The sequence below is a fragment of the Fulmarus glacialis genome, unplaced genomic scaffold (assembly GCF_000690835.1).
Source record: "Fulmarus glacialis isolate BGI_N327 unplaced genomic scaffold, ASM69083v1 scaffold15238, whole genome shotgun sequence".
NCBI lineage: Eukaryota > Metazoa > Chordata > Aves > Procellariiformes > Procellariidae > Fulmarus > Fulmarus glacialis.
In genome coordinates, this window is record NW_009226442.1 from 2,061 (window position 1) to 28,585 (window position 26,525).

The following is a 26,525-nucleotide window of genomic DNA, read 5'->3' on the forward strand; positions in this document are numbered from 1 at the left end:
TGATCCAAATATGGCCAGTTGTGGTGTTCCTCTACCTTTTCAACTATGGTGTTAGAAACTTACCTTGTTAACCTTGAAAATAAAATTCAACTTTAGACTACTAAATTTAGCTGTTATTCTAGTTTTTAAAATTATGTAGAGCATTCCTAAATAAGATTTTGTCACACTGTTTTACGATGTTCACTGTTTTTTCTTTTGATGTCCAGTTGACGTTCTAAGGCAATATGGCAGAAATGCTCTTTTCCCCCATGTAGTTCGTTGTCAGAATATTTCAAGGAGAGAAGAAATGCCAACTATATGGGACTATCTGTACTACTAATTCTTGTATTCTGTGTTGTGTAGGCTATCAAGTACTAGCTCCCACTGCCTATTACGATCAGACTGGTGCCTTAGTAGTAGGCCCTGGAGCGAGAACTGGCCTTGGAGCACCAGTCAGATTGGTGGCCTCAACTCCTGTTATAATCAGTTCTGCAGCAGCACAGGCAGGTAAGGATTTGATCCTGTGTGGAGGTTTCTTCCACTTTTGTATTGAATCTTAACAGTAATATTGGTTGATTAGTATTTGATGTTGTTGATGTGTTTTGTATGCATCTGTGAAGTTTTCTAGTTGTGAAGAATATACCATACATGCTCTCTTTCTTATTCTGTTGCCTCCCTTTCTCTGAGAGACACTGCTGTTTCTCAGACATGTAGTTTTGCTTTTTTTAATTCAAATTTTCAGTCCTCTCCCCATACATATACAGGCATGTTTCTGCAAATGTTGTTGCTTGTCAGATATGAACATTTTCCCCTTTCCTCTCCCCATGCATATAACATGCACTTCTCATCAATCCCCTAAATGGTGTCCTCTAGGAAGCATCATTTCATTGCTTCGGCCTGGCAGAAGATGATGGAGTGCTCTGGGGCTTTGCTGTGCTTTTCTCGTGAAAGTATTTTCTCCTGAAAAGTGTGGCAAGGAAAAAAAAAAAAGTAGAATGGACAGCAGAAGAGGAGAATTAGTTATATCAAAAGTCTCTAGTTTTCTTTTTCTCTTTATCAGTGATAGGGTCTGGTACTACTTTACTGAACCATTGTATTTATTGCATTTGTTAAATTAAAATCCAAAGTACTAACACCAGATTAATTTAATCAATCTGTTCAGAAAATTAGATTTTTAAGTTAATCTGTAAGCTGTTTTCTCTATGCAGAACTCACTTCTGATGTTAGTAGCTGAAGATGTCTTTGAATGATGTCTTAGCTGCAACTCTGCTATTGTGACTTTGGATATAAAAATACAGTTCAGTAAACAGTAATGTCTTATATGTTTACACTGAAAATTCCTTCAATTACATTAACAATTCTACAGCCTTGATTAGTCTACAACATACGCCGTCTTCATTTTTTTCCTCGGGTAATTAAGACTGTGTAATACTATCTGTCTCTTTTAGTCCTTTAATATGTGAATTTCTGCTTGTTTAAGAGGGCTTCAAGAAAATACGATTTAGATCTGAATAGTCCATTTTCAGTCAGAAATGCTTGAGAGAGTAATTATGATTGAAAACATGTGTTTTACAGCTGCAGCTGCTTCAGCTGGAGGAACAGCAAACAATCTCGCGGGAGCCACGAACGGTCTATTTCGGCCACTTGGTGCCCAGCCACAACAACAGCAACAGCAAACAAATAGTAGCCTACAATCCAATTCATTTTATGGCAGTAACTCTTTGACCAGTAACTCCCAGAGCAGTTCCCTTTTTTCACATGGTCCTGGCCAACCAGGAAGCACATCTCTTGGCTTTGGAAGTAGCAGCTCTTTAGGAGCAGCTATCGGCTCTGCACTTGGTGGATTTGGCTCATCAGGTAGGTTATTAATATAGTGAGGAAATTCTGTGAGACTTTTGTGTTAAGCAAAAAAATGTATCTGTATCCAGACATATTATATACACATACATTTCTAAAAAGAATGCAAAAATAGGTTATTCAAGTTTAAAACAAATTAAGGGGAAGAAAAAGGGGTTTTTAAATTCACTTGGGCTCTGTATACAAGATGCATTTTTGAAGAATATCCTCTAGTCATAGATATCTCCAAAATACTTTTCCATATTGAGCGCTGCACTCTGCCTCAGAAGTTGGTTGTTATTTTTAGTAAGCTTTTTTATTTTCAAGGAAGTCTTCATTCTGTGTTTAACAGTTGATGAATTTTGAGATACGCATTCTTTTGTTGTAATTTTCATGTCAGGAAAATTCCTAATTTTTTAAAAAAGTAAATAGCATATGACTTTCTAAATTTGATCTAATATTAAAATGTCTGGTTCCATAAGATTTTTTTTGTAGGATTTATAAAACAGAAAGACTTAATACCCAAGAATAGTCCTAGTTAACTTAAGTACGTTTAATCTTAGATACAGTTAAGCATAAATAGTTCTGTGCAAGTTTGGGGCCTTAAGTTATTTCAACAGATGCTCCTGAATATTATCAACCTGTTTGTGTTTGTTTTTTTTTTTAATTAAAAAAAAAACAAAACAATGTTGCCATGTTTCTGCTCTATAACAGAAATTTCTTATTCTCAGTTTTTAAACATGCAAGGTAGGTTTTCTTATATTTCAGATTCAGTATTAGTAAGGCAAGCAAAATACCTTTTCTAAAGAATATTTCCTTTGTCTATTAATCTCTAAGTTACAGCACTGAATTGCTTAGTGTTATTTATTATTACTTCAGTGAAATCAGTGGAGCATGTTTATATTTTTATGTATCTTCCAGATGGGTAGAAATTGCAGGAAATTTATGTACTCTTAACAGTATTCTTTTCAAAGTTAAATGCCCCAAGGGAAATAAAAAAAAAAAAAACAACCACAAAATGTTGAAAGAAAGATTATTTAAAGATACCTTAATATATACAAAAACAAAAGGAAAAACACACCCTTCAGTGTTAAAACATGATACCTGTTATTTGGTAAGTAAGTGGAGGTAAATAGTGACATCAGATATATTGCACACCAACACAGATTTTGTCAGTGTTGTTTTTCATAAAATAATCTGAAAAATTATTTACTTTAACAAAACTAATGCTAGGAAATCCAGAATCAAGTTTTACACTGATCTTCTCTAATATCTGATTTTAAAGAGTGGAGTAGGAGACTCTAAACATACCATCTTTAATTTAGGGGAAAAAAAAAAAAAAAAAAAAGAAGTAAAAGCTCTACTCAGTCATGTAGAGTTTATTAATTTTCCATAATACCACAGCAGGCAAATCTTGCTTACAAAGTAATTGTGCTATCCAAGTGCTGTATTTTGTAATATAATTTGTCCTGAGCTACTTGTAAGATTTCAATGAATTCGTAGCAGCTGTGTTTTGCTCTAGGTACAGTTTCATTTCATTGATAGATAGTGATCATAAGTATATCTGCATATTTAATGCAGTGCACCCATTTTAAGTCTCTAGATAGAACAGTTTTAAGTCATAAAAGTCTTTATCCAGCATTATCACAAGGACCTCCATAGAATACAAATTTTAGTTGTGCATCTACTTAAGAAGAACCAGCATAGTTCTTTCTGGCACAGGAGATCAAGCCTTTTTCTTGTACCAAAGGTCAGTTCCAGAGCTTTGTCCAAAGCCATCAGCATAGACAGCATATGCTGAAATTTTGCAGCAGTATCCTAGGTGATTTAATTAGCATGGTAGTTTTCACAGGGAAGCAGGAAGCCTATGCTTTTGCAGTTTGAGAAGTGCTGATGAAAGGTGCTATCTAAACCTGAAATACTTTTAGTAGTATTATTGGAATAAAAATATTGAAAGTGCCCGTCTGCCAAGTATAAATTGTACTTGCCATAATAGCCACTTAAAAAATGCTTCCTGATAATTTTTTTTTTAAAGGCGTTCCTGAGCTGTATGTATATATGAATTGAATTACACAGATAAGTACGTATGCAAATGGTGTTAATGCATGTTGAGGCAAATTAAAAACAAGTTTAATTTTTTATTTGCAAAGTTTCATCTTCTTTGTAAGTCCCCTCAGTGTGTTGTAAAGGTTGAATTTCAGTTAAAATATAGCCATGAAGACTGACAGATGGCAATACAGATCTTGCCCTTATGTTTTCAGTTGTTGCAGGGAAAAAAAAAAGCTCTGCAAAAAATGCAAAGATGAGCATGTTCTAGCTAAATGACTGAACAATGAAGTGAAAAACAGGAAGAGGCAAGCATACCATATAAACGGCTGTATGTACTTTACAGTCTCTGCTCTTTTATTATAAAATTATTCATACTCCATTTTAAAGGTTTAGGTAAATGATAAGTTACTGCAGCTTAACAGGTAACTAAGAATTAGATCAACTATGGCAGCTTTCCAGACGCCCACTTCTGGCTTGTAACAAGTGTAAAGTAATTGCATTAGCTTAGACAGTGGTGAAGAGGGGTGAGCTAATTCAAATTATCTTCTGGTTTTTGTGAGCTTTGCTTGTGTGTGTGTGAAAATGTAGTTCAACTGGTTCACGGTAACTTGTTAAGCTGCAGTAATTTAGCTGAGTAAGAAACCGTGAAAGAACGCTAAAGTTCGCTTAGCTTTTTTCATAGTTGGAAAAATAACAATCCATCGTGTAGCATTGTATTAACATTCACATGGTTCACCAGCTGAGGCAGAACCTGTACAGCTAGTCTCAAATCGTGAGATTTCTTTCAACTGTTGCCTTAATTTGCTCTTCTGATTTCTTATTCTCAATCTCCTTGCCTAGTTAGTCCAGTATCTTTTCCTTCTGGCTTCTCCTCTAGTATGTCTTCCTTCCCAGTTTCCAGGCAACATTTATCTCCCGCTTCCCCTCCCCCTGCCAAATATGTTTGTTTCTGCTTGTACTGTGTGATGTTCCCATCATCAGCTTACTATTCCAGCCTTTTTGCCCCACAGTCACATGTACCTTCCACAGCCTAACTTTTCTTCAGATCTGCTTTCTTTTCATCCTCAGTCCCACTGGTTTTGAAAATGCTTGCCAGTTTTCTTGCAGTCTCCTTGTTGGCTCCTTTGTCTGACCTTTCTCTCCTCCTGGTTCTGGTTTCTTTTTTTTCTTTTTTCTTTTTCCCTGGTCTATTTCTTGCGTTTGGCTTTTGTCTCCTCTGCATTTGAAGTAGAAAACTTCCTTTCCACACTGCCTGATGGGCCTTCCGAACACATGGTGGGATCTTGGACAGCAGTTTCAGAGTCCATTTTTGGCATGACACACAGAAGCCTAGAAGTTCAATTGCAGGGAAAACCTTTATCAGCCATCTCAGATGTGCCGTGTATGGACAGGAGTTTAAGTTTTCAGCTATGAGTCTGTAGCAGATCTGTGCTGAACTTGTATGAACTGTGATTTTGCTAAGATTTTTAGCTCAATCAAAGAGAGCATGAAAATAAAGGTTTCCTGTTGCTAGCACATTGGTCTGAGTACATGAAAGCATTAACTTCTCAAATAATAGGTAGCTGGATTATTTTGCTAAGGATAAAGCATCTTTCCTTGCCTGTTTTTTGAAATGGCAGTATTGTTTGGGCAGAACTTCTTTGAAAAATTTGGTCCAAGCAGGTACCTGCCGTGAAAAGTGTTAGCCAAGTTGCTAATGTTAGGAGAAAACAAATTAGTGTCTTAAAATGGGAAGTATCAGGTGACCTTTATATTGGGCCATGCTGCCAGCTTTAGTAGGAAGGTACCTGACAAGGGTAAAGGTTATGGAAGTATAAATTCTGACCTTTTCCTTTTTAAGTTGAAGTAGAAATCAATTTTCCAAATTCAGCTTAAGCATCTTTGATATCAAAATATCCATAATCTTGGTTTTGTTCATGAGTATAATAATGTTCCAGTGTTTAAAACAGGCACTGTAGTTTAGTAGTATGCAACAGATACTAGAATTTAACATTTCTAAAAACTTTTTATTGTTCTCCTAATTTATCCTAGACTGTTCATCGCCCTGCTGAATGATGCTGTGCAGGATAACCAGTCCTTCACTAATACACTGTTATCCAAAGCTTCTAGTCTAATTTGACTTTCAGAAATACTGGTAGCAGTAAAATTACATTTTTATTTTCTCACCTTAATTTTCCTATCTCTGCTCTGCTTCTCATCTTCTTCTTAGCCTATTCCTCCTTTATATTATCTTTTCAAAACACTTCTTTGAGAACCATAATTCTCGTAAGGAATTTTAAGCAGTCATTTTTTTCCTACAGGTGAGGGGTTCACAAACAAGAGGAAGTTCAGAAACAGCTGAACAGCAACATAGATTATTTTCTGAACCCTTAAACAACAACAACCAATTGTCTCTAGCCTTTTGCCTGAAATCAAGTATCACTGTCTGACTAATAATTTATGGTGGAAAAAATTTTATCAAAGAGTTTAGTGGAAGTATTTTTAGAATCATTTATTCTGTAAAGTGACAGTGTAATCTAATCTCATAAATTCCATATTTGTCCCAAAGCCTGAAGCCAGGCGGTTAAAACAGAGTACTGCAATATTACTGTGAGAAGTCTAGAATGAAATGTTGAAAGACATGGGCATTGGTGAAATTACTTATCAGTGGTATGTTTATACCCACTTAGATTTACTTAAAAGCATGTGTGGTTATCACAGTAATTGTCTTTGTCATAACGATTGCTGTAATTATTGTGATCGCATCTGTTATTGCCCAGCTGTAGTTGGGGATAGGTTTTATTCAGTTGACACTGTGTAATTAGGGTCTTTTTATTTCTTCTTCAGTTGGCAGTTCTGCAAGTAGTAGTGCCACAAGGAGAGATTCTCTATCTACTAGCTCTGACTTGTACAAAAGATCTAGTAGCAGCCTAGCACCCATAGGGCAGCCATTTTACAATAGTCTGGGATTTTCCTCCTCTCCAAGTCCAATAGGCATGCCTCTGCCAAGCCAAACGCCAGGACATTCACTTACGCCACCGCCATCACTTTCATCACATGGATCCTCATCCAGTTTGCATTTAGGTAAAAAAAAACAAAAACAAAAAAACAAAAAAACACTTTTTGTTTGTATGTGTGTATGTATTTCTGTGTGTAAAATATATGTTGCATAAGAGATGTCACATTACCTTTGCTGTTAAACAGTTTTGTAATGAAGAGGGGCCATTCCTGAAAGGTGAAGAGCACGCTCAAATGCTCATTGATTTGACAGTGGAGGGCACTCAGCTTTTTGCAGTATCGGGCCAACAACTGATTTTTCTTCCCTTGCAGAAACCCGATAGAGAGCCCAGTAAGATTTATTGGTCCTTTTTGTATTATGTTTCTACAGTATGACAAGCAAAGGTGCATTATTTTTGTTTCTTCAGTGTATTACCACTTTAAGGACATTTTAAGATGATACTGTGTTTAACAGTGAAGTGACTTTCACTACTGCCCCTTACCATGATAAAGTAGAAAAGTGAGCAAAGCTGTTAACGTAAAATGCATTGAAAGGTGATTTTTTTAATCAGTGAGCCTACTACCTCATGGCCCAGGTGCTTTGCTGGGAAGACGATAGTTTATCACCAGTCTGGTGGAAAAAAAGAAAATACATTTGTGAAAGAAGTAGCAAAGGTTTTGTCAGTGGTGGCTCTCTGTTATCAGATGTAGTTTTTAAGGAATGATGATAGTAATCTTTCAGAAAATTTTTGAGCTAGTTAGATGACATGGGAGCTCAACCTTTTTAAAAAAAATTTAAATATAAAATAAAATTAAAAAAATCTAAAGAAACCTCACCACAGCCTACAGTATACTTAGAAGAGAATGCCTCTAACTTGAGGTTACTTGATAAACTTGCCCTTTTTTCTCTGCAAATATTTGTGGTCATTTAATTTGGATGCTAAAGTCATACAATGAAACTGGATGTAATTTCAAGATTGAGTTGCCTTTTGCTCCAGAAACTATTCCGTGCACAGTTTTGTGCATGTAATAGGCAACCTAATCCCCTGTACTTCTGTTAGTGCAAATAAAACAGGAAAAAATTTAAAAGTGCCTGCCAAAATACACTTTAAGTGAGAAATGTGTGAGTGATTTGTATAACAAGGTTAAAAGTGATTTAAATATATTACATTTACAGTTCAGTGTCCCCTTCATGGTTAAGTGCTGAATACCCGAAGTAAAACTGGGCAAGGGGATTTTTCAGCACGTTTTATTTTTTTTTACTTACCTTTTTTCCTTTTTCAGGTCTACAAAGTGCACCTTTGGGCTGAGACCAAGCATGGAAAGTTTCAGCCCAAATGGAGGCTTTTGAGAAAGTTCTGAACATCTGACAATGGGGTTATCATGGAAATCTTTTTCTTTCTTTCTTTTCAAAGTACTCTCACAATAGTTTTCATATTACTGAAAACTATACTTAAACCAAATTTTGGAAGGCATTATCTAAAATTCAAAACATTTAAAGTTTTGTGTTGTTTCACATTTGATAAATGTTAAAAGGCTGTTTTCAGTTCTGAGAAAATAAGCTGCCATCAGTATAGAGGATTACCTCTGTCAGCAGAAATTGTTCAACACTGATTTTAATCCATTTTGGACTGTTTCGCAGTGTGAACTAAGCAGAACAGTTTGTTAAAATCATGTACTAGATCAGTGTGTAAAGGCCAGAATGTACAGTTGTACTCTGAAAATTGACACAATTTGGCTTCCTTGTGTACTGCCTCTTCATCTTCCAAATAAAATGGACCTTCATTATGGGTAAACTTTTTGCTACCTTGCCAAATCAATCTGAGGTCTTCTGGATTTTTGCTTTCATAAAAATGCAGTGATTTTTTTTAGCATTTCCTGCACTCTGCCCTGTGCCATATCTTTTTGCAGTCACATCCAAGGTGCACCATTGCAAAAAGTTGAAGACTATTTCTGCAGTTAATTGTCTGTCCTGTTAAATTTATTCTGGTGTGTTCATCAACCACTCTTGGAAGCATTTGTTTTGTTCTCACATATAAAGCTTTCTCACCAAATGAGAAGTTATACCTGAAATCAAACAGAGTATATTTTAAGAAGGGTCTGATTACACGTAGTCACTTTTCAGAGTAGAACAACATTCTAAGTTTATGTCTGCATGCAGTTTCCATTGGTATTCTGATAATGCCTGTCAAATGTAGCTCTCCCTCCACTTTCAAAACTTGTCGTCCTGCCTGCTTATATCAACAGGTTCAGCTAAGTTTAACTCCTATTTTAAAATGGGCATCAAACTCGGTTGCTCCTGTTTCAGCCACCAGAATACTAGAGGACAATACTGGGAAAGGGTGCATGGTTTTATAACCCCTTTGTCAGACACTGCTGCAATTTGTAGCTTAAAAGACCATTTTCCCTTTTACAAGAAATGAATGGTATTTTACTGGTTTTTATCTCTTCTCACAAACTCTTATCCAACATCCTAAAATAGGAATGTGCCAATTACTTTGTTCTAGTGTCAGTTTTCCTGTATTTGAAGGGATTTGTCAGTTGTCTGCAACTGCTTCTTTACTGTAATCAGCTGGAGCAGTAAGGTCATGAATTTGAACTACCCTTTCACTCCCAGGGACAAAAAACTGCAAGAGGAAGTATTTTTCCTATGTTACAAAAAATCCTTTTAGATTGGTAGCGCTTACTGTTTGGTACATTGCAGCATTTTAAGGGTTTGATGTAGAGAAGGATTTTTAAAATCTGGGCTTTTGGAGGTAATTATTTTCTGTGCGTTGCAAGCCAAGCTTGTTAGTAGTTTAGACTGATGGTGTTTTATCTTCAGAAGTGGTCATTCTGGGTAAGAGTAAAGGCCCCTTTACATACAAGACAGTATGGGGAACTTTGCATTGCCTCTGCTCTGTACCTACTCTGTAGGGCTTCGGTAAACCAGGCGTAATAAGCACTTGCATTGATTCATAAAATATACATACATATATATGCATATATATGTGTAATTCTGTTTTCCATATGAAGATGACATTTTTAGCTGAGGATGAGATGAAGCTACTTTTTGACAGATTAACAAATACTTTGTAGAAAGCAAGTTTAAAATGTTTATATACTCCTACATATTTTACTAGAAAATAATATTGCTGACATTTAAAAAACAGTTACTGTGCAGTAAATCTGTTTTATGTCTTGGTTAGAAATGATTGAAGAAATACTTCGGTAGTAAGTACTAACAGACTAATGCTATCAAAATAAATGTGCCTAGGTCTAATTTTTAGTATTTTTTTCATGTTCTCCTTTATATTAAATATGCTATCCATGTTGAGGAGTTAGTAATTTAACATCCTTTGTGTCCTTGAAGCTTAGTAAGGCTCTGCTTTAGATGGTCTGTATCCCCTTTATACCTCTGTGCCTCTTCTTCCCTGTGGACTAGCCACAGGGATTTAGGTTCAATTAAACTGTAAAACAATGTTATTCATTGCATCAGAGATCTTTGTTTTATGAGATCAGAAGTGATAGCTAAGTGATTATCTGAAGAATGAACTGTGCATTTTATTCCCCAGCGGTTTGTAATTGTGTGGCTATACTGATGCCTGATAAGTCTTTTAAAATTCCAGTGTTTGCAGAAATGTTTAGACTAGGTGCTTTATTCAGTAGGGTATGTTCCCCAAATAATTTATAAGACCTAGTCTGTTACCCTTCTAGTTTAGAATCGGAATCTGTAAAACAAGTGTCCTGAGTTCTTGAAGAGCATGGGGATGCAGCAGGCTAACCAGGAGGATTTGTGTAACTAGAATTCAGATTTCAGTTTTCCGTTTCTAAGCTGTTGACACTCAAAGTTTTCAGGAAGGAGACCAGCTGTCCGTAATGTCCGCACTAATGCTTTGGTGGTTTTGGACTGAGAAAGTAATGAGTACAATATTTAAGAAGATAGTCCATTGTATACAAGAGTATATCTGCATATATAAGTACCTATGACAATATGCTTTTATTTGGGGGTTTTACTATTTTTCAGATCTGCAAAGTTGCCACTGAGCTATAACACTGCTGCTGTAATAAAAGGTTACGTGAGAAGAAAAGCTAATTACCTATTAAATTACTGTTTTTTGTAATAACATCCAGGGTTTTACAAGGTTAAGCTGTCTGTATGCTTTTGAAGTATGACAGGTTCTTCTAGGTACAATGGATGTTTTCAGCGTTGCTGTGTTATGATCCTGCTTAACGTGATCGTCTTAAGTAGTTTCACAGGCTAGACAGGAGTCTCCCAGTTGCAGCATAGTCGTCTTACAGGTCTTAAAAAGGGATGGTTCCCAAATTAGACTGAAGAAAGGCTTGATAATCCTGAGTGTGAAATGTATTGTATACGTGCAGTTCTACTACACATATGTAGCATATTTGTTAAAAGCTACCAAGTTTCTTAATTTCTGTTTTAGTTGCTGGATAAACTGTCACATTTAGTTTATACTTACGTAAAGGCTTAGTTAAAAAAAAAAAAAGAAAAGCTGAAACAATTCCTCATTCACATGTGCAGTTCCATGACTCTCTATGCAAATCAGATCCATGAGCATATAATCAAAACTACCTTATTAGTTTCTGGCACAGAATTGAGCATGTGATCAGTGGAGCAATAGAGATGCTACAACAGGAAAGTAGCCAGTAAGACTTCCTTTTAAATGGGCTTTGCTGCCCTCTCGTGGCATGAAGTAGTGTTACTACAGAACATTTACAGGGAAGCTGGGATTTCATTCATATATTTAAATAATCTAGATGAGAAATACCATGATTTCAGTGCATAACTTTTTGTTCTTTAGAAGGCTATTCCTAGAAGAGAAGTGACTGTAGAGCATCACTCTGCATATTGCTTCACCTGCAGTATGTCGGGTTTCTTTTTTCTTTTTGTCTGTTAGTATCATGTCGCTGTCGGCTCTTTTCTGGAAACAGTGATTGCCAATGGAAACTAAAAATGATAGTTAAAAAGACTTGATTCTTCTGGCTGTAAAGAATTAAGAAGCTTTATTTAAAAGAAGAATTTAAAAGAAAACCTAGTGGGTTTTAAAAGGTGTTGTGGGGCATAAAGTATTTACTGATTCTTTACTGATTCTTACCACTGAATTTTGAAAACTAATTGTAAAATAAATACTAATTATTTCTATTTTAGGGCATAGTCCTATACAGTGCAATAAATGTGATGCTTGATACGTCTTGCAGAGCACTAACATCTCAGATGCTGGTATTGCAGTTTGAGCTTTCGAAAAAGATACTTTACCATTAATGCATTACCAGCCTACTGTAACACTGTTGTTGCCTGGCCTTATAAATACTTGGAACCAAAAGGAGGCTTGGCTGGGGCACTGTCAGCTGATTTTTTTTTTTTTTTTTTAATTAATTTTGTAATAGAGCACCATTCAAACAGCACGTACTGCAATTTGTTTTAAATTCAAATGTAGGTATTTCTTCTGTTGACTTTGAAAGGGCTTTCAGTTACTGTATCACTTTCTAGATAATTTGTAGGTAAACTGAAAATGCTTTCCTCTTCCAGTTCATACTCAATGATAATTTTAGGTTGGGGGTTTTTTTAAGTAGTAGAGTTGAAGTTTCTAGGTGGGAATTGTCTTTGAATATTTCTGCTTGTAGTGTAGTAGCAGTATCCCTTTTAACATCATACTGTAGTTGGGAAAGATGCTTTGTTTGCATGCTTATTGTGATAATTGCTGCCTGTTGTAAAGGAGAGGGAGAGAGGCCTACTGGAGGAGTTCAGAGTGACATAAACTGATTAGAGAGCAGTACGTGAGGAGAAATTCACAGGACTGTGAGATGATGATAGCTGTAGGTGGAATCGCTAGCAAAAAGGAGTAGGACCTAAACATAGGAAGGCAATTCAGTTCTTGGAAAGTGAGGAAGGACGAAGTGTAGTGAGAATGGTGAATGTTTTCGCAGCAAGGAAAGGAGTTCATGTTTCTAAAAGGAACTTGAGTTTGATGTATCTTTGGTTGTTTTAGAATTAAGTAGAGCATTCTTAGTTACTTGGTTTGAAATTTGACATACTTAGTGCTTACAAGAGGTACCAGATTGAAAGCCTGGGATGCTGAAGTCATCAAGTATCGTGCAGAACCGGTACAGCATGACAAGAGGCACCATGTGTGCCTCCCCAAAAATGCCCTTTCACACTGTAAGTTGGAAAGGTACCTCAGTAGGGACTGAAGGGTAGTTCAGATTTCATGGTCTGTTTTGAAACAATTGGCTAACTTTGAGACTACTAACAAGGGTATAAGTCAGTATTACTTGCGAAGGGGAAATCTGCCCACTAAGCTAAGGCCCACCCAGTTTTAAAGTTTCTGTAAGTCTGAGTGGGTGCTCACTTTACCTGCTTCATTATATTCTTCTAATGACATTTCTTTTCTTGGTGCCCTTCACATAAAATAAAAATGAGGAGAATGGTTTTATTTATTGGAATATAAAGCTATCTAACTCCTCCAACCATAATGAGGTAAATATAAATAACAAGACAACACTGTTGTTTTCTTTGGCTCCAGGGTGTATCCGTAGTTCTAGTACACTTACTGTTTTGCTGTTGCTTATTTTCCTTACGGCTTTTACTGACAGAACTGCTTCCTTGTAGGAGGACTGACAAATGGTAGTGGTCGCTATATTTCTGCAGCACCTGGCGCCGAAGCAAAGTATCGCAGTGCGGCAAGTACCTCCAGTCTTTTTAGCTCCACCAGTCAGCTCTTCCCTCCTTCACGCCTTCGTTACAGTAGGTCTGATATTATGCCTTCTGGACGTAGTCGATTGCTGGAAGATTTCAGAAACAATCGTTTCCCTAATCTTCAACTGAGAGACCTTGTTGGACATATTGTTGAATTTTCCCAAGACCAGCATGGTTCTAGGTAATTATTATAGTAAAGTTAATAACTTAATAATATTTTACTGCTTTGATACAGTTATATTAACATCAAGCATTTGAATGAGCTGCTAGTCATCTTAATACAAAGCATGCCATTAATTGGAGCATATGCTCTTACACTGACCTTTTTCTTCTCTAGGAAATTTCATTATAAAAGTAGTATAAATTTAGCTGCTTGTAGAAGTTCTCAGTGTAGAAATAGCCTCATAACTAGACTTGTAAACTCTAGTATTTAGGTATCAAAAGGGCGTTGATTAAGAAAACAAAATATCTGGCATCTGGAATGTAAAACCATTTTTCAGCAATACATCATCAGGTACTTAGTTATTGTTATTCTTTTCATCCTTAATCCCTTTCAAATGAAAGTTTTTAGGTATCATTTTACTAAAATGTATCCTTTTATATGCAAAGGCACTACTTTCATTTTAATAAGTTTTATAAATGTTGAATACTTGCTTTACAATTTTGAGGTGTCTCATTGAAACAGTGTTTGAGAGGTTTTCCTGTTGTTTATGCAAAGCATAATGTACCTTTTTTTGCACTTAGATTTATACAGCAAAAGCTGGAGCGAGCTACTCCAGCTGAGCGCCAGATGGTATTTAATGAGATCCTGCAAGCAGCATATCAATTGATGACTGATGTGTTTGGAAACTATGTAATACAGAAGTTCTTTGAGGTAAGCGTAACACTAAGTGTATGAACAGAAATGAGAATGAAATGCTGTAAAATCTGATTAAATTTAACTGTTTTTTTCTTAACATCATAGCAGAATTCTACTGGACTTTTACCACAGAACCCAAGCGCCTAATACTGCACACGTGTTTTCTGTTCTGTATGCCCTGCTTTTTTTCATAACAGGCACAATTGCTCTTTACACTGGTGGTGCATACGTTGGTGAACATCGGTGAATGTACAGGCTACACACTCAGGCTTTGCAAGCCTTTTAGCGTAATTTACGGATACTTTCAGCAGATGATGGGGAACATAAAGATTTGAAGGATACTTTTTTATTGGTTACTGCATGTTGGAAAATGGTCTTGCTCTTGCACCCAAATAAATAGCTCTGTGAACTTCATCCAGTGCTGTATATGAAGAAACTCACATAGAATGTATTGAGGCAGAAGAACTTTGAGGAAGGGATGTCATAAGATACATCCAATATTACTAAAACCAGTATTTAAAACACCTTTGTTTTTTGTTGGAAAACTATGGGGTAAAAAAAACCAAAAGCCTTATCAAAGAGTTACAAGATTTGACTTATAGAGAGAAGAAAAAGCTATACCTGTGTCCTGGAAAAAGTTATATGTAGGAAAGGTGACTTTAAAGTGTACTTTAAATCAAGAACCATGTCAAAGTATCTGGGTGGATAGAAGGCAAAGCTGGAAAATGTCCAGTAAGAAATAAGATGGTTGCTGTAAACAGGAATGTAGTTTTTAATGAGTAATCTACAAAACAATGTGCTCACGTTTTTTTTTTTTACTTGATACTCTTTTTTACAAATCAAAATATCTTCTAAAAAGTGTGGCTGCCATATGGTCTGTAAGATCTTGATCTTGTTCAAGGGTCATCAATTGGCGTTTTTTTCCGTAATGTTAGGTTGGATGGATACATAGATAATCATTGTCAATTGAGTGTTTTCATCTTAATTCTGCCGAAGTTTTCAAGAAAAAAGTGCACTAGGCCTTAGATGTAGTAAGGGACCTAGTTCATTATTTAAGTAGGAAGGCGAAGTTGTTTGAGCTTTCTTCAGAGCCTTAGGTGACTACAGGTATGGGGTTTGACAGTTCTCAGCAGTGCTGCATGAATATTGCTGGTGCCACTCAGCTCATTGCCCAGGTGATCACTTCTGTGTGGTCTCTTGTACTGTGCCAACTGAGGAGCTTGTGTGGGGATCTGGGAACAGGGTTATGTGTATTATTATGAAGCTTGACTGGCTTCTGTGCTTAACATGGAGCAGCACAGAAGGTGGTAGGGAATAATAAGGGCAGGAATTAGCTATTGCTGAAAAACGTTTGTTGCATTATACTGTAATACAGCCAGTGTACAAAACCATTTTGATTTTCAAGCCACGTGATGTTACCAAGAAGCTACTTCAGGAGTTGAAATCTTTCCCTCCCGCCCCCTCCTCTTACAGCTTGCTTACTGTATACAAGATGTAAGATACACTGACCTGTATAAATTTGAGATACCAGAGAAAATCTGATTTGAATTAATACGTTACAGTAATCTGTAATTAATTTGCCTGGTACAATTTGTCTAAATAAGTGGGTTATTGCACTTAAATATTCCTACAGACAGTCAAGTATAAACTACTTTGATCTCTTCTGTTGTCTTTTAAGGTCATGCATTTGATAGCAGGTATGTGACTGGAATGTGGAATGTCACAAAATGTTGCATTTAGAATGTAAAAGCTTCTGGTAAATATACCCACCAAAAAATACAAAGGGAAAAATCATTCAAGGCACGCAGTAAACCTGTAACACATCATGAAAGTACTTACTCTGATACGTAAATTCCAGCATGCTGCAACATGTCTTCATTTGTTAACAGCATATTTATTTTCTTTTAGTTTGGAAGCCTGGATCAAAAGTTAGCCCTAGCAACACGCATACGTGGTCATGTTCTGCCGTTAGCCCTACAGATGTATGGTTGTCGTGTTATTCAGAAAGCACTTGAGTCAATCTCACCTGACCAGCAGGTAATTGTAAGTTAGAACAATACTTTTTTAATTTTATTTCTTTTTATTGCATTTTTATTTACTTGCTTGAATTGTTGATTGTTCCTTTCATTATGAAATGCCCTAGGGACTGAAATAGTTGACAGTTGAAGATTGGACAGTTAGGGCGAAATGGAATATTCCTTTGGCGGGGGGGGGGGGGGGGAAGAGAAAAAAATCATTGTAAAGACAAGGATAATCTTTTTTTCCAGAATGAAATGGTGAAAGAGTTGGATGGTCATGTTCTGAAATGTGTGAAAGATCAAAATGGAAACCATGTTGTACAAAAATGTATTGAGTGCGTTCAACCCCAGTCGCTCCAGTTCATCATTGATGCATTCAAAGGACAGGTAGTGTCAACAATTCATTTCCTCTTCTGTAGGGTTGCTTTGATTTGCAGATTTTTTTCCATCATTTGCATATACAAGATAGTGTTTGACACTTTGCAGTCAGCTTGTTCTAAGTAGGATAAAAAAAGGATAATAAAATGGAAAAGCTGTTGAAGAGACAGTTAACATGCTGTAAAAAGATTAATCTGTTGGAGATGAGGCTCTAGAAAGACCTGTTTGGGTGTATTGTAAATACCAATAGAGGTATTCGGCTTAAGGCCGGGCTTTCTGTTTGAGTTTTGTGATACGCGATTTCAAATTTCCTTTATAACTTTTAACATTGCCATTTTTGATACGATAATAAAGTATCTGTTCTCTAGCATATATTTTTCATTAAAATTTCTGTTTTCTTCTTCTGTTGCTTATGCTGCAAATCTGTCTTTCAGTGTTTCCCAATTAATGTCTATCATTAAGGAAATATTTTGAAGAAATATACTAATCTGTTCCCTATATATGGGCCAGTGTTAAGTGAAGGGGAGCGGTATTTATTTAAGGTTGGGGTTTTCGTTTTGTTTCCAAAAAAGTTATTAATATAAGATTGATACTGTGCTGCAGGCTAGAGAATATGCTGCAGCTAAATAAGATTTTAATACTGAGACAAATGTGTATTTTTATAGTCTTGAGAAGAATTGCAAAAAATCTTACTAACTTGGTTGTGTTACTAAATTTTACTTTAATGGATGGACAAATGTATTTCTTAACAAAATCTACAATATCCTTCTGACATTTTACACAACAGCAATACCTGAATTATTGTTATACGTAGTAGTAAATGGCATACCAAGAGTTTCTAGGGCTGGGTCTTTTTACATCAAAAAGTGTGTATGGGGTAGATGAGATGCAGTTTCTAAACTGTAAATAGAGCCCCTTGACTAAAATGTGAATCTGTTTGTTTACTGGACATCCATCCTCAGCTCCAAGTAACTATATATAAAAAAAAATAAGCTGATCTGAAGTGGCAAATGAAAAATACCACACTTCAGTCGTGCCATGTAACAGTATGTATCTTTTTCACCTGCCTGCATCATTTTGATCTATGTCTAATCAGACAAGATTCTGTGTTCAGTTCTGACCAACACTGACTCTTAAATTTGCTGAATTAATCTCCAAAACACAAACCTGGCTTCCTGAGAAGCAAGCAAAAGGAATAAGCAAGGTTTTGACTGTATGTTTTGAATACTTATTTACAAACTTTGTATCTGTAACAGGGAGCCTGTTGTATATGCTGGAATGTGAAATTAGTGAAAATCAGCCACAGTAATTGAACTTTTTATAAATGTCAAAATCTTAAAATTTGAAAACGAAGTACAAAGCTAAAAGAAAAGCTTGAAAGTGAACAGTGCTTAACTCAGGGTCATACTTCCGGGCTTTCCTTTGCAGCGAAATAGGCTAGAAACATTGTAATGAAAACTTGGGTTCTTAGTTGTGTAATTACTGGAGTCCTTGACACACAAAAAACTGCATTTTCATCTTTTCCTGACTTCTACTGGAGGTGGAATTCTGATATTGGCAGGCAAAACTTTTTTTTTTTAATAGAAGTAGTTGGCATGTTCAGTTCCATTTCGAACATGGTAATATTACTATATCTGTAAGCTTTGGTTGGTTTAACTTAAGTTTGCAATCCTATTTTAAGGTATTTGTACTTTCAACTCATCCATATGGTTGTAGAGTAATTCAGCGTATTCTGGAACACTGTACTGCTGAACAGACTTTGCCAATCTTAGAAGAACTGCATCAACACACAGAACAGCTAGTGCAGGTTAGTGTGTATATTCATTTTTTTAATGCATTTTAGAGCTTTTTTGTTGTTGTCATAATTTATTGCTATTTCTTAGTTTAAGAAATAGTTTAAATGTATTTGCCTCTTTTTAGTTTTGTAGACATTGATTTTTTTGTTTTTCTTTCCTTCCATAGTTTTAATGAAAATGAATTTGGAAGTTGGGAGGCAAAGAAGATATAAAAAGCCTTTTTCTTACACTTTTGACTGTAGCTTCGAATATACATTGTAAATGCACAGAATTAGTACATATTTTTTATTGCAAAGATTGCCTTTTTGTAGTTTATCTTGATTCACTCAGGTGTCCGTCAGATAACTTCTAATAATGTCTGAACACAAAGATATTGTCAAAAATATGTATGTTGCATATTCTTACACAAAAGGGCATCTTTTCTAAAAGAAGGCAAAAGACCTTATACAACATGATTTCCTGTCTTGGTCTCAGATGAACAAAATGAGTGCTACAAATGGCTTTGAAATTGAATCAGTGTAAAATACTGGAAGGGACTCGGTGTTCAGTAGGAATTTCCACACATAAAAAGGCAAGAATTGCCTTTTGCTACATATTCATAGTCTAGCTTATTTCTCAGTGGTTTCTTGTATATACAAGTCTCTAGTTAAAACATAACTGTTTGGGGGAACCAAAGTTCAGGGAGATATTACGGCTGTTAAAGAATGATGATCTTAATTCTGAGGACTTCTTTCTTTAAGAGGATAAAAGGTACTCTAGCAACATGCTGTTTTTACAGATTATTTACATTTTGCATGTAAATTTTTTGTGGTCCATTAAGTAATTCTTGATGCAATATTTCTTGCATCACTTTGTTTCTATACTGTTGACATTATTGTATTTTTCCTTATATCTGTGCAAATAGTAGTTTGAAAGTTTATACAAATATACAAAAGCTGTAAGGATTACTTGGTATGAACACAAAAGAAAATTGAAGTCATCTTATTTTCAGGATCAATATGGAAATTACGTTATTCAACATGTACTGGAGCATGGTCGTCCTGAAGACAAGAGTAAAATAGTTTCAGAAATAAGAGGAAAAGTTCTAGCTCTGAGTCAGCACAAATTTGCCAGGTATTGCACAGCCTTCATATATTAAAGGTTCACTAACCTTTTAAAGTTGTAGTATTTTTTCTGTTCTGTAACTTGCCTCCTGAAATGTCATATTTTTATGGAGATGAATGGTAGTGGTATTTTATACTAGATTTGGGGAAGGGAAAGGGGAAATGCTGTTCTGTAGCAAAACAAAGAAGATTCCACGGGTTTATGGAATGGTTTTTGTACAAGTGCAGGGAACGGGTTCCAAGTATCCATGTGATGGCCATTCCAGCTTCTGAGATATCTGGAAGATCAGAGACTTCCTCTACAAAAAGAAATATTTGACAGTATCTCTAATCTAGGCATGCTCCTGAAAAGCGCCTTTATTCAGAAAGCAGGAAGCCTCGTGTCTGGCTTTCTCTGTTGTGTCTTAAAAGGGCCCACAACCAAAATAGATGTACTAGAATACGTCTGCAACCTGAGGTCCAGTATATCTACTGTAGGTCCAGTGGAAAATCTCTCCTCCAAGATAATAATATCAGAAAATTACATTTTTACATGAGTAGGAGTGTATAATCCTTTAACTTCTTCAGTCATTACAGACTAAAGATTTGGAAATCAGGACTTGATGCATTTACAGTGCACTCTTTTAAGACACTTGAACTGTTCAGATAAATTTAAAATTGCTACTTAAAAGAATGTTACATCTTAAGTCACAGAATGCATTTGTCTTATTTTTCAGCAATGTGGTAGAAAAATGTGTAACTCATGCTTCTCGTGCTGAAAGAGCTTTACTTATTGATGAGGTCTGTTGCCAGAATGATGGTCCTCACAGTGCCTTATACACCATGATGAAGGACCAGTATGCCAACTATGTTGTTCAGAAGATGATTGATATGGCTGAACCTGCTCAGCGGAAGATAATAATGCACAAGGTATATTTGTATATAGTTTTATTGGTTCAGAAAATATTATCTATACTAATTTTTCTGCTAGAATACCTTTCCCTCTAGAAGTAAAACTCAGTAATTCTGTAATCTAGAACTTGATGTATAAACATTAAGTTCAGTGGAGCTTGGTAAAGCAGAATATATTCAGGTCTCTGAGCACTGAGCTAAAAATGTAAATCTACAGAAAAGTTTCAAAAGTTGGATTTCATATCCTCTCTTTGTGCCAGCTTTTCTGTGAAAATACTTTTAATATAAAAATGTAGTATCTGTCATCTTTATTAACATAACAGAAGAAATACAGGTTTCTCTTTTTATTTGCTGGTTGCTGGTATAAATCCATTCTGCAGTTCCCCCAGAAGAGATTCCCACACTTCCTAACATACGGGCACATTTTCTACTTGAGAATATCCAGACATGGACAAAAGTGCTATTGCCATAATTGCCCTAGGCTATTTAACGCAGGGCCCAGTATATTCCTGCAGGAGCTCTGCTTCCCCCAGTCACCAACAAAGGACTTGTTGCTACCTCCCTTTTCCTGTGACAGGTATGTCAGTTGTTTGGTGAGTCAAAATCACCAATTTTACATCTTTCCAGAAACTTCCAAAATTTGAAATACGGGCTTCTGACATTTTTTTACATAATATTTTTAAAGTGTAGTAACGTCTACTTAAAATTTTTGAGGGGGGGGGAAAAATAATGGGTTTCTTCTTACAGATTCGACCCCACATCACAACTCTGCGTAAATATACTTACGGCAAACACATTCTGGCCAAATTGGAAAAGTATTACCTGAAGAACAGCGCTGATCTGGGGCCAATTGGTGGACCACCAAATGGGATGCTGTAAAAGACAAAAAGAAATGGAAGAAAAATTGAATTGTGAATGATCAAAACATACAACTTAACTATAAATGTTCTGATTTTTTTAAATCTATTTATTGACTTTGTTCATCCATTTGTAAAATTTTTATTCTTGTGTATATTTTTGGGGAGTGAATTATTAAAAAAAAAAAAAGAAAAAAATATCTCCAGCCCTGATCCAGAGACCTATCAGATTGGATGGCTGGCAAAGCACAGAATGCCTGTATATGATGTAATTGTATCAAAATAGCTGTCACATATTTTGTAAATTTTTACCTTGTAAAGTCACTGAAATAGTTTTTAAAGGGAAAAAGTACAGTATTCTTTTAATACACTGGCTTGCAATCTGGTAGGTCTACCCAGCATCATAGCACAACAGGTTTATAGAGTTGTATATAGAATTAATCCTTATTTTTTTCCCTTTTGTGTGAAGTCTTTTATACCAGATTAAAATTGATCAGCTGCATAAACATTATTTAACATGTTGAAAAGTTAAGTTGTATTTTGGTGGTTCACAACATACTATTCTAATAATAAACAGGGCACAGCAAATTAAAGTAGGGAATAACAAAACAATGGAAACTTTAAAAGACTAGCTTTCATCACTTGCTGTGGATACAGTTTTTTTAAAAATGGTGCCCTAAGGTTTTCTCTAGCAATGTATTAAAGATAGAAATGCTGTATATACTTAAATATTTAATTGTTGTACAAGGTAGAGGGATTAAAATGATGGTGGTACTTCCACTCAGTAAAGTACACTGTTGGAAAAGGAGTGAACCCTGTATTAACTTTACAGTCAGTTTTACAACGCAGGAAGGGTAGAGATTTGTATTTTTTTATTTTGCATATAGAATTGTAAGGATTTGAAAGTGTTGAGCTTTTATTTTGCTTTCTCACTGTAGATGCAAAACATAGGTATTGATGAAGAGAAAAGGGGCCACTGAAAAGTAAACTTGATAGCTCAACATTTAAGCATGATTGATTAAATACTCAAATAGCTTTTTTGCTTCCTATAAATATATGCATTGTATACGTGTAGTTAATAGGTGTAAGTTTACAGTTTGAAAACAAATATCTCGTTTTGATGTTTATTACAAGCCTTGCTAATTTAGTAGTGATGCTTACCTTGGTTGTACAGATGTACATTTGTAAACCTTCATGCTGTAAATGTAATTTGTTTTACCCCTTTTTGGGACAAAAATTTGCATTTTAGTGTATATTCATATCCCCATTCCCTTTTCTCCCCCTGGCATATAGTGTTGTATAATGTAAATTTATTTCAGCAAATCAAGAGTGATTTTTTTAAATTCTATCTTTATATGGTTTCAGAAATATGAACCGGCTTTCTTTTTATCTATTGTGAGAAACATTATGTTTTGTTTATAACATAGCTGTTGATTCTGTTAATATGGACACTTTGGGAAATCAATCTGTTCAAATTTTAAGTCGGGATAATAAGCATAGTAAGAAATGGACTGAAATATTTGGTTATCACAGAAACCAATGCTTCTTCCATCTTAATAAATGTGGCATGATTTTTTTGTACAGAAGAGTACTGTATTTTTGAATAGCCTTCTCCCAGCGTAAAGCAAATATGTATGATACTGTCAATTTTTTTCTCTGGACATATGACATTGTAACAGTAACATAAAGATGATGTACATTTACAAGCGGCCTTATGTACATTTCCCAATGATCTTTTTAAGGCAGAATTGTGACCATATGTGTATAATTAAAATCCTTTTTAATCCTTTGCCTATGGAAATATTTTGGAAAAAGCTTACTTTGTATATTCAGTTTCTGAAAGATAAAGAAAGTGCTTTGTATGTTGTTGAAGTAAGTATTTTGTGTAAAACATTCATTTGGATGGCTTAACCTAAAGTTTTGATCAACAAGATAGTTTGAAAGCAATGTCTTGAGCATTGATCAAATAAAAGGCTGTTATGGTAGGGGTCTGATCATGAGGAAAGAAAATAGTAGTGGTATAAACTTGTATAAGGAATTCTGTTGTATTACTGTTTATATCAGGTTTACATAAATCTTATTAAAACATACATCTGAGGCGCTACTTTTTTTAATGGTAGCGTTAATTCATTAATAGGCAAATGGGAAAGTTTGTTCTGGCCTACTTCCAGTTTCTGAATCTGTCATTTAGTGCCTGCATTAAGTGATGTAGTAGGCCTAATTATTTTTAGTAAGCACAATTCTTCAAAGCCAAGTAGTTTTTGCATGGCAGTTCACAAAATTCCTCTCGAGACATACAAGCCCTGTCACTGGAGCCAGAGCTTTCCCATAGTCACACAAAGGATGACTTTTGAGCCACTTCCTTGGACATGTTAGTTGTCCTCAGTGACTATTTTTATCCTGTGTACAAATGCTGTGTGCTATAATCCACAGAGTCGACATTCTCTTCAACATGTAAGACAGTAAGTTAGGCTTTTGGGGATGTCCAGGCAGAAACTGATAATGTCCCAGTACTTTGTCCCTGTAGCACTCATGCCATGGTTGAATTTAAACAGTCCTATAACTTAGTGCTTTCAGTATCTTGAACATAATCTTCCACTTGCTCTCCTAAAATCATTTTGCACAAATTCTGTCCAGGAGCATGGAAGTCACTGGTTTTTCTTTCAACTATTTTAGGCTTTGGGTAGAACCACTAGACTTTTTGCTCAAGTATCGCTTTTTGATATTGATTGTTTATGGACCAGTTTGATTAGGTTTGACTCCAGATGGCTCATATTGAATAATGTAATGTTCATATGTATATATTGTAAAAATCAAAATGAAAATGTGTGAATAACACTGTGTGAAATATGTCTGGTCTTGTTTCTCCTGTAGGAAAGCAGCCATTCTTTATATTCTCGGTTACATGACTTGCCTGCTATCTGTGGAGCTGAGCTTTGAAAAGGTACCCATTTCTAGTGATCTGATGGGAATCAGTCAATTATTGAAGAACCCTGTATTACATCGTTAAGTTTCCAGAGGCCAGTTGTGAACAGCTAAACCTTCATACTGTCTTAAAAAAGTCTTTACTGATGTATAGTTAAGGCTACAGCCTCATGACAGTTTCTTCGTACACCACTGGATCCAGGATGAGTTCTTGAGCATTTGAGAGGGCTAGGATTGTTGGCTCTCTGGCATCATTGGATCCACACTTGTTTCTGTTACTGCCCAGGATTTTTTCAAAGGACCATTTTTAGCTTAAGGTGTGGAGCAAAATGGTCTAAATGCAGGGAAGCGGGTCTGCTTTTTGGTATTAAAATAACTGACCTAAGTGGCCCCTTATGGACAGAACAGCCATAATACTATTACTTCCATCGCTGGCTGCTAGATCCACTGATACTTTTTCATCAGAGTATGAGGAAGACTGAGGTTTCTGGGGGCATAATGTCTAGATGGTTTAGAGTGCTGATGGAGATTCAGAAACTGATTTAGTCACTCTTCTTCCATTTGCTCTAAGGAACAGGCATTTGAAGAGATGCTCGTGACTCACTGCGTAGTAGCATGGTAATTAGGCTGATCTGTCAATCAGTTTTGTTCCATGAGAATGTTTGATGTTCAACATACTAGTAAGTAGGAAAATGGTGAGGTGACAACAACTCCCACTGTGTCATTCAGGGAAGTAAACCTGGGAGAACAATTGTAAAAGCATTTTAAGATCTAGTGACTGGTCATTAAAATTGCAGATTGCATGTAAGTCATGGGCCTGGGGAGCAAACCCAGTGCTAACTCTACAGAAAAGCAATTTGCTACTGAATGGTCGCAGTCAGGTCAGCCGCAGTGCTCTAATGCTGAATTTTATGCAGAGAGCAGTTGGCTGGTCATCGTGGGTTCTGAGAAGGGCAGATCGTTTTGTAGCTTTGTTCAGTGATGATGTATCTCTGTGTTGCTGCTTGAGGCAAGAAAGGGAAAAACCATATGCTGTATCTGACCTCAGCTGTCCCAGCCCTGGTCCCCAGCCCACAACAGGGTTGTCAGTTTAACACAAAGGTTCACATCTTACCAAGCTCCTGGTAGCACTTGGAGTGATCCCAGGCACTCATTAGTCTATGGGCAACACTGGTGTTTCAATGAGCGTGTGCTACAGGCAATGCTTTACTCTGCCTGGAGTGTTTCACTTTGAAGTATTTCCTGTGATTGGAAACGATGTCAGAAACACGCACAGGCATGATTTGTGCCCAAAGATTACTGATTCAAGCACCTCTTGGCCTCAGGATGGGGAAACTTGGTTCCTGTCAGGGATAGTTTATACCTCTCCGGGCTCTGCTTGGTTCCTCAAGAGTTAGCGTGCAGAATTGGGCTGGAGAGGTTTGGGAGAACATAGCAAATGTAGATCCTACCACCCAGGAAGAGACAATTTGAGTGATGGTGCAGAATGAGCCTGGGGTCTCAGCACTCCAGTGTGGCAGAGCAGCCCATGCCTCCGCCACTCCATCATCAGGAGGGGTTAGAAACTAGCACCATTATCATGGAAAAAACAGTCATAGGTCACCTCCTCCCACAAGGAAAGGATGGAAGAGTGTCCATCAAGTATTGATAGCACTCCAGAGCCAATACAGTACGTGGGCTTTTCCCTGCTAGTGCAGTGCTTGTGTTAAGGAAAGGAGGCAACTGCTTTATCAGAAAGAGTGAACCAAAACCCAGTGTATTAAGTTTCAGAACATAAAGGCTATCAGGAAGCTACCACCCTGCATCGCGGCAGAGAGCCAGTAGGGAAGACCAAGCTTACGGGTTTAACCGAACTGCTGGTGTTCCTCAGTGAGGTGGTGCAGGAGTGTTTCCTCCATCAGCCCTTTGGACAGAGCCTGCTCCTTTTGCATGCTAGCTCTGTGGTTAGGGAACTTGCCCAGCAAATGAGATGCTTGAATTAGTTTCCTTTATCAGCCTCAGGGTTTCAAACCCAGCTCTCTCACTTCACAGGAGTATGTCCTAACCACAAGGAGCTGGGCGGGTTCACTTTCTACTGCTGAATTTGGGCTGGGCTTTTAGCACAGCTTGAACCATTCGTTGCATCACAAAAGGCACAAGATGGAGCATGACTCCTAAAGAA

General features: G+C 36.4%; 1 protein-coding gene across 1 annotated transcript; it reads left to right on the plus strand.

The window, feature by feature from the left end:
- Positions 1-342: 342 nt before the first annotated feature.
- On the plus strand, positions 343-23,424 carry LOC104080417 (pumilio homolog 2; the record flags this gene model as incomplete). Its single annotated transcript, XM_009582809.1, has 11 exons — positions 343-486; positions 1,555-1,836; positions 6,691-6,927; positions 13,451-13,718; positions 14,282-14,411; positions 16,305-16,433; positions 16,664-16,801; positions 18,474-18,599; positions 19,580-19,701; positions 20,408-20,600; positions 21,330-23,424. Coding segments are annotated over 11 exons (1,901 nt in total), but the record flags the coding sequence as incomplete, so codon positions are not given.
- Positions 23,425-26,525: the final 3,101 nt, after the last annotated feature.